This window comes from Barbus barbus, assembly GCF_936440315.1.
Source record: "Barbus barbus genome assembly, chromosome: 34".
Classification (NCBI taxonomy): domain Eukaryota; kingdom Metazoa; phylum Chordata; class Actinopteri; order Cypriniformes; family Cyprinidae; genus Barbus; species Barbus barbus.
In genome coordinates this window covers 27,581,868-27,594,862 of record NC_136762.1, presented here as the reverse complement: position 1 = coordinate 27,594,862, position 12,995 = coordinate 27,581,868, and the positions used below count along the sequence as shown (strand labels likewise).

The following is a 12,995-nucleotide window of genomic DNA, read 5'->3' as shown; positions in this document are numbered from 1 at the left end:
TCCTCCATCTCTGGGTTGCCCATGCTGTGCAAAGTCATTGACAGCGTCACCGAAAAGTGTGAGATGGGGCAGCAAGAAAGTGCACCTTGTTGGCGTCCAGCATCTCACCCAGTTTGACCCAGAGATGTTGCTCCTCAACCTCCAGAGTGGCCATCATCTGGCTGAGGGCTTGCGCTGTGACCTTAGTCGCCTGGAGAAAGAAGTTGCATCAACCCAAAAACTAAACAAAAAACATAGAATGCTCATATACTCAGTGTCATGTTTCTATCTTCACAGAGCTGTCTATTCATTTTACACATTTTAGTTTTGTTTCTGTATTGTCTTTCTCAATTCCTTTTGATCAATATAAACATGACTTGCCCTCGTTCCCACAGTCTGCAAGACAAGGGCAACAGTGGCTTGCAAAAACTCCCTAAACTGGTAAAAACTAAACCAAAATTCAGCATGGGGACATACTGAAAAATAATGTCTAGATCAACATACTTTCTGTTACTTTTACCTACTATTTAGACATTACTGTATATATACGGTAAATGTTCAACTGGTAGATGTACACAAAATGAAATATCAGATTTTACAAATAAAACTGAATTAATTTCTAGCCAGTTTTGCACAATTGTGTTTTACCCTGCATGGTGCAAATAGTTTTTGTTCTCAGTTTTGGTGCAAAGTTATAATAAAGAAGAGATCAATAAAATATTGTTCATGTGCTAAACTTGCAGTTATCTAAAGCAAACGCTCGTAAAGAGATCAAGCGAATGGGAATAGAATAGCTTCAGCTTCATATAAGGATGAATTCTTCAGCTGTATATTTATTAATGAGAAATATTGGTAGCACTTTAGTTTAGAGACCAATTCTCACTATTAACTAGCTTGCATATTACTAGCATATTGACTGTTTATTAGCACTTATAAAGCACATATTAATGTCTTATTCTGCGTGAGCATATATTAGATCCCTTAATCCACCCCACCTAAATTTAACAACAACCTATTACTAACAATTAATAAGCACTGAAGTATTTTATAATTATTATTAATTATTTTATATATTATATTAGTTTATTGAGAAAAAAAAAGTCAAAGTTAATAGTTGGTGAATAATGGGAATATATTCTTAAAATAAAGTGTGACCAAAACATGCATTTTCTCCTGAAGTGCTACTGTATCTTCAACAGACCATAAAATTGCATTTATTCATTTAGCATAATCTTTTATCCAAAGCAACTTATAAACAAGGAACATCACAAGCAGTTTATCATGAGCAACACTATTCATAGCACCCAATGCCAAGTGTAAAGTATAAACAAACAAATAATAAGAGTTAGTATAGTGTCTTTGTTTATGGTTGTGGATTAGTTACTGTGCTTGTGGAAGAGGTGTCTTCAGCCGTTTCTTGAAAGTTTTGTTGCTGTCAGCAGATCAGATGGAGGTTGGTAGCTTATTACACCAAAGAGGAACACAGGGTTCCCATGGGTCTTTAAAAACATCATAAGGCATCTTAAACATTTTAGGCTTTTAAAAATTATTGAATAGGTCAAATATTCTAGAAAGAAGTCTTAAATATTCTTTTTAGAAGACTATTGTATATTAATTGTAGCTTACAGACAGTCACTAAATTTTCATTCATGTGTATGTGACTGTGGGAAAACACAAACAGTTTCATATTTCACTGCATATGAAATTGGGGAATTCTGACCCTTGAATTCATATGACATGAAGATGAGTGACCGATAGATGATCAAAATGTCTCACAGGGTGAACTCTTGACTGAATTCAAAGAACCCAGCTTTTAAATCTACAAATAGATGATATATTCACATTTTGAAATGTTTGTTATTTAGTTATTTACTATCATATCCCAACCGTTGCAGTGGCCAAAATTTCAAAGGCTCAAAGTCTTGTGTAACCACAGCTTTTAGTCTTTGAGCAAAGCTTTTCCATTCCCACTTATCTGAGAAAACAGATGCTCCATAACACTCATAAACTCAGGCTTTGAAGTAGAGATTAAGAGATTCTCTCTGTGCCTCTTCAAATCTGTGTAGCACATTTTGTGGTGCTTCTGTTTTTTTCTGATTTTGTCCTGTAAAAACTGCTCTGAGCATGCCCTGAGAAAATTATGCTATCATTTACCCTCCCTCATATCATTCCAACCAAGTCAGACTTTTTCTTCTGTGGAATATTGGAATATCGTTGACTTTCAGAGATGCTTTATTCAGAAATAGCTTCTTTTGTGTTCCACAGAAGAAATGCATATATATATTTTTTTTTTTGATGAACTATCCATTTAAGGTCTATGCATTTTTTTGTATATTTTTCTAATTGCTTTTTTTTTTTTTTTTTTTCAAAAATACTTTTTGCTTTGTTTTTATTTGTATTTTTTTAATAGGTAAATGTTGTTCATGTGTGTGTGTAGGCCTGTATGTTTGACTCAGTATAGTCCTTCCATAAAATAATGAAAACTCGTTAGTGAATACATAATGTATTCTGAATCTGATGTGTATTTTGTGTGTGCTTGCTCTGATGTAGTAATATGGTATTAGTTTTATTAATTCAAATTTTAAAAAGCATAACATTTTATGCTAGGAAGTATGCAGCTGTTACGGGGTTGATGAGACGTGAGACGTGCGGATCCATTCGCAAAGCTTTATTAGCAAACATGGTCGTGATACAGGCAGGGTCAGACAGGGGCAAACAGGTATAGCAAGGGCAAGACACAAGAGCAATCCTAGAGCAAGCGTGGGTCGACGATCGGCGTACAATATCCAGACAGGGCAAGGCAGAGTGAATAATCCAGGAACACGGGCAGGAAGCAAAACACAGGAAAACTAACTCAGAAAACAGGGAAACGCTTTGTAACGTAGCTAGGCTAGACACTACTCAGCCGTGAGCAAGAGCAAGTCCCAGGCTTAAATAGTGAGTGGTGGTGATTGTGAAATGAGGATCAGGTGTGGGCGAGATAGTGAACAGCTGTGCATGTCGTCAGTGCAATGGATTGTGGGAAATGGAGTCCAATGTGTGTGAGTGAAAATAGTCACTGTGGTGAACAGGTGACCTCTAGTGGTGGTTAACCGGGAGAGCATGGACCAGATTCGTGACAGCAGCAACACTGGAACAGAACGTTTGGGAAGTTCCCCTTGTGAAGGTACAACCATATGACACAACAGAAACCCATTGCAGAAGTCAAACACATGTTTAGATGTTTTGAAACATCACAGACAAAAATTAGAATATATATATATATGGCTTTTTGCCATACTTTTAAGTCACACACACACACACACACACACGTGTTTATATTAATTCATATATATTAATTACAGTAGTTGTTTTACAATTTCAATAAATGAAAACTATATGTGAACTATATGTGAGGAGGAAATTACTGATGTAGGAGCATTGCGCTCTAAAATCAAAATGATTATCTGTGCCTGCATTACAGTAATATCCACAATATTATGTGTTTACATCATTTTTCTATTTAGCACTGATGGACATTTAGCTGTGTTTTTATTTTAATGCTGGTGAATGATGTTTAGACTATTAGTTCCACAACATTCATTATATTTATTCATTTTGTTGATTATGAAATGCACAATATGAACCGCCTGAAGCTGAATGACAGCATTATGGCCTTCTGTAAAACTGCTTATAGCTATAATTGATAAACTTCACACTGTTACTGATCTGAACTGAACAATGTCACTGTTGACTTTTAGAACTGCTGAACCACAGATTCTGAACTGTGTCCATCTTGAAATTGTTCTATAATTGATTCTGTTATTTTCATATTTATCTCTGGAAAGCAGGCTTAAATCAATCTGTATTGGATAAAATGCAATAGAAATAATGATAATTTGTCTTTGGAGTGACATTGGAAGGTGTGGAAACAGTACTCTACAATATAGATGATATAATTTAATATATCTATAACACGTACAGTGGGAGAGATCAGGGAGTGGAGAGCAAGTCTGTAGTGAATTATGAATGAACAATTTTGCAAATTATTTCATTTTGCATGCTGTATTTCAGTTATTTTAAATGTGAAAGTGATCGCTCAACTTTTGTGGCTTGTTTTATTTAAATGTTTAAACCATTCAATGTTCATGTAGTTATTTGGGTTTACTGTTAACAATATAATTATTTTACTTTGTTTAGACTACTAATGTGTTATGTTTCAGACTTGAATGTGTGACATGATGAAAATAACCAATGCCTGTAACACTTTATTTTGATAGTCCACATTAGATGGTCTACTAACAATAAGTAACTTTGCAAGCACATGTCAACTAACTCTCATAAGAGTATCAGTAGACTGTTAGGTTATGGTCAGAAGAATAAACTGACATGTACTTACAAAGCTACTTATAGTCAGTAAGATGTCCATCAAAATAAAGTGTTAAGCAGACAGTCAACTAATACATTAATGACCAACATTCTGCAAGGCCCCAGTGTGAGTTAGTGATTGTAGCTACAATGCTATTATTTGACCTCCCAGCCATGCAAAGAATGAGGTTTGTCTAGATATTGCTTATAAGAGTGGCTAAAATTGCAGCTCTGCAATGATGAAATTATTGCATTTGTGTGTTAAGAGGCTTGTTGGTGTTCAGACGCTTTGATATGTTTGCTGTATCTTTATTTTCACTACCTTCTGGAATGTAATGTTTTCTTTAAAACACGAAGTACAGTTGTTTTTTGAAGTCTAATATTTTTATAATAGAGGGAGAGTTTACTTAGTGCTGTTTGAATTATGCAGTATCATTAGACATTAGCTATGTTCCCACCCAAAGATACAAATTTAACTTATGCACAAAACTAGAATATCGCATAAAACATTTGCGAATAAGCACCGTTTCCATCCAACGGGTCAGGAGAACCAAATCATCACTTTCTGATAAACTGGCACGAAATATCACTAAGAAAAGTAGGAGAAGCCAATGAAGACAATAATTTCCATATATAATAAATTACTTCTAAGACGAGCAGACGAAACACAATAAATGCTGTCATTGCTTTCAGAGAAATGATTTTGCTCGGGCATTTCAGAACGACCAAAACAACATTTCAGATGCTGTGAATGAGATCGGTGCACTGGTTAGTCAAGTCATCCCATCTCATCGTGCAAAGTCACATGACTTTTTTGATGCGCATGGTGGAATTCATTGGATAAAAAAATTTTATGCACATTTTTTCTTATCGGATAAAAAATGTATCCCACTCATTGTCCACATAAGGTTTTGATGCACATTTTTAGAATTTATGCGCATCTTGGCTTTTCCACCCAGCGTTTTTTATGTGATATTCCAAAATGTGCATAAAAATAGGTGCATAGAAACATAGCTATTGAAGAGGACATGTCCCCAATATCTGATGTTCTTGATTTTTGCTGATCTGTATCTTCTTAGGATGACAAAACATGTAAAATATTACATTTTTAGGCCAGTCCTCTCAGTGGTCTAACAGCATGAAATACTGCACAATGCTTAATTTTGAACAGTGAAAGAGTTCAAGGTATGATATAGGCTAGCTAAACAATTTAATATACTGTATGTCAACTGTTAAATGACTGACAGTCATCCGGTGACAGAAACCTCTCTTGTCAAAAGTTACCATTTTGATTTTTAATTTGAAAGTTCTGATCCATGTTATTTGTTTTAATGTGATGATAAGAAACATTAACAGAGCAGTTTTCAGCATATGATTAAGAGAGAATGTGCACATACTTTAAAATAAACATTTTATTTGCAAATAGTTCAAATGTACTACAATACATTGTTTCTTTTTTATTTATTCTCTAAAATTCCTATGAAAATCCTGGGCCTTAGTCAATTTGTAATCAGTTTTCACGAGGACCCCTAGAGCACGAGACCCTGTGCAGTTGCACTTTGCACAGCCCTTGCAACAGTTCTGATGACTGCTAGTTGACATGTTCTGTGGTTGAAAAATTACTTTAAGTTAGTAGAATGTTTAAATAGACAAAGTAATAAAGTGTTACCCCAATGCCTGACTCTAGGATATGAGTTTACAGGTACACTTTAAGACACTTTAAGCTTACACTCTTTCTTCTACTAGCCAATCATGACTGGTTTGAATAAAGGGTATAAGCCAGATAGGTTCTAAAACATTTGATTCATCCATGTAGCTGTTACAGCATGAAAATGTGACTCTGGACCACAAAACCAATCATAAGAGTAATTTTTTTTTTTTAAATTGAGATGTATGCATCATCTGAAAGCTGGATAAATAATATTTCCATTGGTGTATGGTTTGTTAGGATAAGACAATATTTGGCTGAGATACAATTATTTGAAAATCTGGAATCTGAAGGTGCAAAATCACCTTTAAAGTTGTCCATGAAGTTCTTTGCAATGCATATTACTAATCAAAAATTAAGTTTTGATATAATTACGGTAGGAAATTTGCAAAATATCTTCATGGAACATGAACTTTGCTTAATATCCTAATGATTTTTGGCATAAAAGAAAAATTTATCATTGTGATCCATACAATGTATTTTTGGCTATTGCTACAAATATACCTGTGCTACTTATGACTGCTTTTGTGCAGGGTCACAAATATGTTTAAACAAAGAATAATATTAATGTCAGTAGGATTATTAGTGTAGAAGAACCCTAACATTTTCACATTGATGAGTGTTTCCAAAAACACAGAAAGACTGAGCATTTGTCCATCATGTCTGAGGAGTGCTGGCCGTGTCTGACCCGAGCTCCCTGAGTGCCCTGCAGCGGCCCGGAGACAGACGTATGGTGTTAAACAATGAGCTCCTGAACGACTTACAGAGGAAGAAGTAGATGAGCGGATCCAGCACAGAGTTAAGTGAGGAAAGCCATAGCGTGCTCTCCTTCAGCTGGAAGAAAAACAGCTTCTGCTGGCAATTGAACATGCGTCCTCGGGTCTGGCTGATGGTGTACGGCACTCGGGCGAAGTGGAAGGGAACGAAGCAAATAAAGAAGACCGCCAACACCAGGAACACATTGGCTTGAATGCTCTTTTTTTGAGGGGCGTTCGTTCCCGGCCTCGCCTGGTGTTGAGCTCGTGTGCGGGCGTAAGACTTATAGAGCTCTTTCGAGATGAGTGTGTAGCATACTATCACAGTCACGAGGTTCCCCCAAAAGATCACCTGGCACACATGATTGACCAGCTCATGCCACTTCAGTCCCATCTCTGTCTTGAGGTCACTGCATTTAAAGCGGCTCAAACTGTTGGGCCGGCTCGTCAGGATTACGTTGGGCAGTGAAAGAGCCAAGAGCGACGTCCATATGAAGCCAGAGAGGAGCTTTCTGTGCAGCAGGCGTCTATGGCTGGTGCCCACAAAGGGCCACATGGTCTTTCTGCAGCGGTCGATGCTGATCAAGCCAAAGAAGAGGATGCTGATGTACATGGTGAGGTAGAAGAGCACAGAAGACACGCGGCAGACGAACACACGCTCGCCGACAGATGCCAAGTTCGCATCAGCGAGGATCTTGAAGGGGAAGGTGAGGGTCATGATAATGTCGGCCACCACGATGTTCTTCAGATATATGATGAAGTGAGATTTACTGGGGATTCGGAGGAACACCCATGCTGCCAGGCTGTTTAGCGACAAGCCCAGGATGAAGAGGACGGTGTAGAGAAGAGGGAACACGGTTGTCTTCAGAGCGCTGTCGCGCGAACAGGCCGCAGACGACTCGTTCCTGACGGTCTGGTTGGAGTAAGTGACGAGTGCCAGCGCTGTTGTGAGCTCCATAGATGTACAAATTCTGTCACATAAAACACACATTGGCTATGTTTAGAACAGCAGAACCTTAGGCAACATCAGACACAATTTGTAACAAATTCTTGACTCATAGTTTAAGTGTATAATACAAAAGAGTTATTGTTGAATTGTGCATCAAAATAATGACACCTTACTTCTAAAGCACGCTGACAATGTTTTACATTCAGTATTGTCAGAGTCAGTTTGGTGGAAATGTTTCTGCAATTCCTATGTGAGGTCTATAACAAAGAAAATCAAGGCTGATTACAACTGTGACAGATATGCTATTTATTTTACAGTTTTCTATGGGACAGAAAAAGCTTATAAAACAAATTCAAGATTCAAGATTCTAGATTTTTATTCGTCACATACACAATTATACAGAGTATAACCAGCAGTGAAATCCACTGTCCGCTCCAAGGACAGTGCAATTGTATAGACAAATATTAAGAAAAAGAAAAGTAGAAAAAATAAATAAATAAATAAAAAGAATAAAATAAAAGATAAAAAAAATATAAATATAAATGTGCAGGTCAGTATGTTGTTGACATAAATAGTAATGTAACAGGAATGTGCAAAAGAATGTGCAAAAAAGTTGTACAGGGTAATTAAATTGCATCAATATGAGGTAGAGAAAAATTATGAATAGCTTATTGATATAGTGATATTTACATGGAGTCAAGTGATGTTATGACACAGAGTTAGAGTTTAGGAGCCTGATGGCCTGGGGGAAGAAGTTCCTCTTAAGTCTCTCAGTTTTTGCCATCAGGCTACGGAAGCGCTTACCAGATGGAAGCAAAGTGAATAGACGGTTACCAGGGTGATTTGAGTCCTTGAAGATTTTAACAGCTCTATTTTTGCAGCGTTTGAGGTAGATGTCCTGCAGAGAGGGGAGAGCAGACCCTGAGATGCGATCAGCTAAGCGTACAACTCTCTATAGTGCTTTGCAGTCCTGATTGGAGCTGTTTCCATACCACACTGAGATGCACTGAGTCAATACACTTTCTATGGTCCCTGAATAGAAAGTTTTCAGGATTGCTGGCGGGACCCTGAATTTCCTCAGCTGTCGCAGATGGTACAGTCTTTGCCTGGCTTTCTTAACCTGTGTTTGGATGTGTGTAGTCCAAGTCAGGTTCTCGGAGAAGTTTACACAGAGGTACTTGAAGTTACTCACTCTCTCCACAGGGGTCCCACTGATCATAAGAGGAGTGTAGGGCTGCTGCTGTCTCTTCCTAAAGTCCATGATCAGCTCTTTAGTTTTCCCCACATTCAGAGAGAGACAGTTGTCCTGGCACCATGATGTGAGTCTCTCTACCTCATCCAAGTATGCGGTCTCATCGTTGTTGGAGATGAGGCCCAGAACCACAGTATCATCAGCGAATTTGATAATAGATGTGGAGCTGTGAGAGGACATGCAGTCATGCGTGTAGAGAGAGTAGAGCAGGGGATGGAGTTTGAGGTGAACTGGCCAACTTTCACCACTTGAGGTCTGCCGGTGAGGAAGTCTTGAATCCAGTCACAGAGTGAGGAGTTTAGGCCGAGGTCTGTGAGTTTAGAAGCCAGCTTGATGGGGACTATAGGGTTGAAAGCTGAGCTATAGTCAATGAATAGCAGCCTTACATAATTCCCATTGTTGCTGTCCAAGTGTGTGAGGGAAGAGTGGAGGACGTGAGAGATGGCATCGTCCATAGATCTGTTTGGGCGATAGGCAAACTGAAGAGGGTCCAAAGTATCAGGGATGGAGGAGCAGATGTGGCTCTTTACAAGTCTCTCAAAAACCTTCATGACTATAGATGTGAGGGCAACTGGGCGATAGTCATTCAGGCAAGAGGGTTTATTGTTCTTAGGCACAGGGATTATTACGGATTTTTTGAATGAGGTGGGAACCACGGAGGTAGCAAGGGACTCATTAAAGATGGAAGTAAACAAACCAGCAAGCTGATCAGCGCAGGACCTCAGAACACGGCCGGTTATCCCATCAGGTCCAGCTGCTTTCCTGACGTTCACTTTCTTTAGCGCCCTCCGAACCTCATCCTCCGACACGGTGATTACAGGATCATCGCTGCTCTGCCTGCTGCTGCCTGACGCGCTGGTCGGCAGAGACGCGCCGCCGCCGTTGCAATCGAAGCGGCCAAAGAAGATGTTTAACTCATCGGCCAGCAACGGATCTGCTCTCACCTCCGCAGAGGATTTGTTTCCGAAGGCACAGATGGTCCTCAGTCCCTGCCACATCCGTCGAGAGTCATTGAGCTGGAAATGAGACTGAATTCTCTCTCTGTATCTGTGTTTAGCGGCTCTTACTGCGCGCCGGAGAGCATAGCACGATGCTTTGTACTCGCTCATATTCCCGGTCAGAAGAGCCTCATTGTAAGCGGCAGTGCGTGTGTTAACTGCAGCACAGATTGTACTGTCCACCCACGGTTTCTGGTTGGAGAATGTCCTTATCGTTATTGTTTCTGTAGCTTGCTCGGTTAGCGTGTTTACAAAGCTTAATGCTACATCCGTGAACTCGCTGACGTCAAAAGAACTTGCCCGGAACATGTCCCTGTCTACGTCATCAAGACCTGCCTGCAGCATAGCCTCTGAGTGGGAGGACCAGTGTGTCACTACTCTCTGCACCTGAGGATCCTGAATGAGCCTTTGTTTGTATTCCGGTGTGAGAAAAATGGCGGCATGGTCCGATTTACCAAAAGTCGGAAGTGAGCGATCTTTGTAGGCATTCTTGAACTGAGTGTAGCAATGATCCTGGGTGCTTGGTCCTCTAGTTGGACAGGATACATGTTGGTGAAAGTTTGGCATGACCTACCTGAGGTTAGCTTTGTTAAAGTCCCCCGCGATGATAAAGGCAGCGTCAGGATGTTTGTTAATGTAGCTGCTGAGCACATCGTGAAGTTTAGAGAAAGCCAAACCGGTGTCTGCCTGTGGTGGAATGTACACAGCAGTAACTATGATCGATGAAAACTCCCGGGGCAGATACAATGGCCGGCAAATAATGGAAAGATGTTCCAGATGAGGCGAGCAGGAACGCGACAGAATGGAGATATTCCTGGGATCACAACATTTCTTGTTAATCATGAAACACACTCCTCCACCCCTGGATTTACCGGCCTCTGCTGTTCTGGCCATCTGAAAAACAGAGAAGTTATCACTTGGCATTACAGCAGTGTCCGGGACCATGGACGAAAGCCACGTTTCTGACAAACAAAGGATGTTACATTCCCTTATGTCCCGTTGGAAACTAATCCTGGCTCTAAGATCGTCCATCTTATTCTCCAAGGATTGGACATTTGTGAGCAGAATGCTCGGAAGGGGAGGACTGTGAGCCCTTTTCCTGAGTCTATCTCGAATCCCAGCGCGTTTCCCGCTGTGTTTCTTGATCCTTCGCCTCGGGGGGTTATTGTTCATCTCTGTGTTCCGAAGAATCTCCAGAGGCCATGCTGGATTCCTGGATAAAGTGTCCTAGAACAGGTTGGTGTAGCGGTTTACAATGTCCAAAAGTGTTTCTTTGTTATAGGTGATCAGTGCCGATGTGAGATGTGTAAAAAGAGAAAGTAAAACTAGTTTTTTACTTTTTAAAAAGTAAAAAAGTAGATAAAAACACAATCTTAGCGGAGCGACCTGGACGGCGTCCGAACAAAGCGGCGCCATCTTGGAACCATCAAATTATTTATTGTTGAATTTGTCAGTGCATAAACTGAAGCAAGCTGGCAATAATGTGGAAATTTCAAGCTGCCATGTCTATAACAAAGTAAAGAAAGTTAAACTCCTATTGCGACAGATATGCTATTTATTTTATATTTTTCTGTGGGGGAAAAAACGCTTACTGGCCTTTCCCCTTGGATTACAGTGTTTTTGCAGTAGATAGTGTTTATGGTAGAGGTCATTGTTTTATAAAATTAAGCCATTTGAAGTGATTTTAGAAGAATGTTACTTTCTTAAAGACTTTATACTCAAATTTCAAATGTAATATCAATAATACTTTTTATTTGATTTTTATTTTTTTATTTATACAATATGACAAAAGCATTACAGTATTTGAAATATTTTATAAATAATGTACAATATTAAACATTTGAGAGAACCAGTAATTATAATGAAAATATGTTTCTTTTTTTGTTTCTTTTAATAGCATCTAGAAGTGTGGAGAGTAAAAGAGGATAATAAGTGTATTAATCCTAAATAAAGACATCAGTACTCATAATTGCACACCATAAAACATTTTGTGTTTCTTGTTTTGAAGTCGCTTTAGTAAAGTGTCATTATGCAAAATGTAACACCTACCTCAGCAGGACGCCAGGATGAAATGTGATGAGTTTTACTCTAAATAAGTCTAGAGTCACTTCATGGTTTTAGGAAACAAGCTTGACTTTAGTGCCCTTCTGAAAGAAAATGAATCTTACTTTCTCCCTTCTGCTTTTTGTTTCCTGCTATGCCATGCAGACACAAGGAGAAGTTTAAAACGGTCTAAAAACCGATGTTACGTCAACTGTGCATTAGTTCAACATCTTTTCTGCTGACCGAGCAAAACAGATTTTGTGACTCAAAAACCACTGAAAAAAACAATGGTGAAACACATTTGACATTGAGTTTAAATAGCATCAATGTTAATTTGTCAAAATGTAGTGCTTTGAACAATCTATTTTGTTTCAAAGCATCTTTACAGACAATTCTGCCTTAAAGTCTGAAAGCACCCAGTGAGCAGTCAACTGTGGCAAAGGAAATATATATATATATATATATATATATATATATATATATATATATATATATATATATATATATATGGGTTGTGAAAGAGAAAAAAAATAAAAACTTCTGCTTAGGGAACTTGGTGTCCTCTGGCAGTACAAAGAATGAACAAATGCTAAATACCATCTTATATAAGTGATATAAATCATGTTACACAAGTCATGACAGATATATGATTTGTTCTCGCTTGCACATTTTGGGTGATTCTCAAACATAATGCTAAAATACTGCATATCTTGCTTTGGTCCGGACCAAATAGATTTTTTTTTTTTTTGTTTGGTGCGGTTTGCTTTGCACACATTCAAATTCACAAAAAGAAAGAAAGAAAGAAAGAAAGAAAGAAAGAAAGAAAGAAAGGTGGTTTCAGACAGAGACGTAAAATGGGTGTGTCAGATTGTAAAAGTTGTTTAGATTGCACAGCTTTGCAGTGGATAGAATCATGTAGTGTGTAATCATCAACAGGTGTTGGCATTTCCCAAAAGCACAGCAG

At 38.6% G+C, this 12,995-nt stretch overlaps 1 protein-coding gene across 1 annotated transcript; it reads right to left on the bottom strand.

Moving 5' to 3' along the window:
• Positions 1-5,726: 5,726 nt before the first annotated feature.
• Positions 5,727-12,114, bottom strand: p2ry12 (purinergic receptor P2Y12). Its single transcript, XM_079392278.1, has 2 exons — positions 12,038-12,114; positions 5,727-7,760 (listed from the first exon to the last, which is right to left on the bottom strand). The coding sequence occupies exon 2, from the start codon at positions 7,745-7,747 to the stop codon at positions 6,692-6,694; it is 1,056 nt and encodes a 351-aa protein (XP_079248404.1). The 5' UTR covers positions 7,748-7,760; positions 12,038-12,114; the 3' UTR covers positions 5,727-6,691.
• Positions 12,115-12,995: the final 881 nt, after the last annotated feature.

Coding starts and splice junctions, on each gene's coding strand:
- p2ry12 (XM_079392278.1), bottom strand. CDS start 7,747: ATGGAGCTCACAACAGCGCTGGCACTCGTCACTTACTCCAACCAGACC.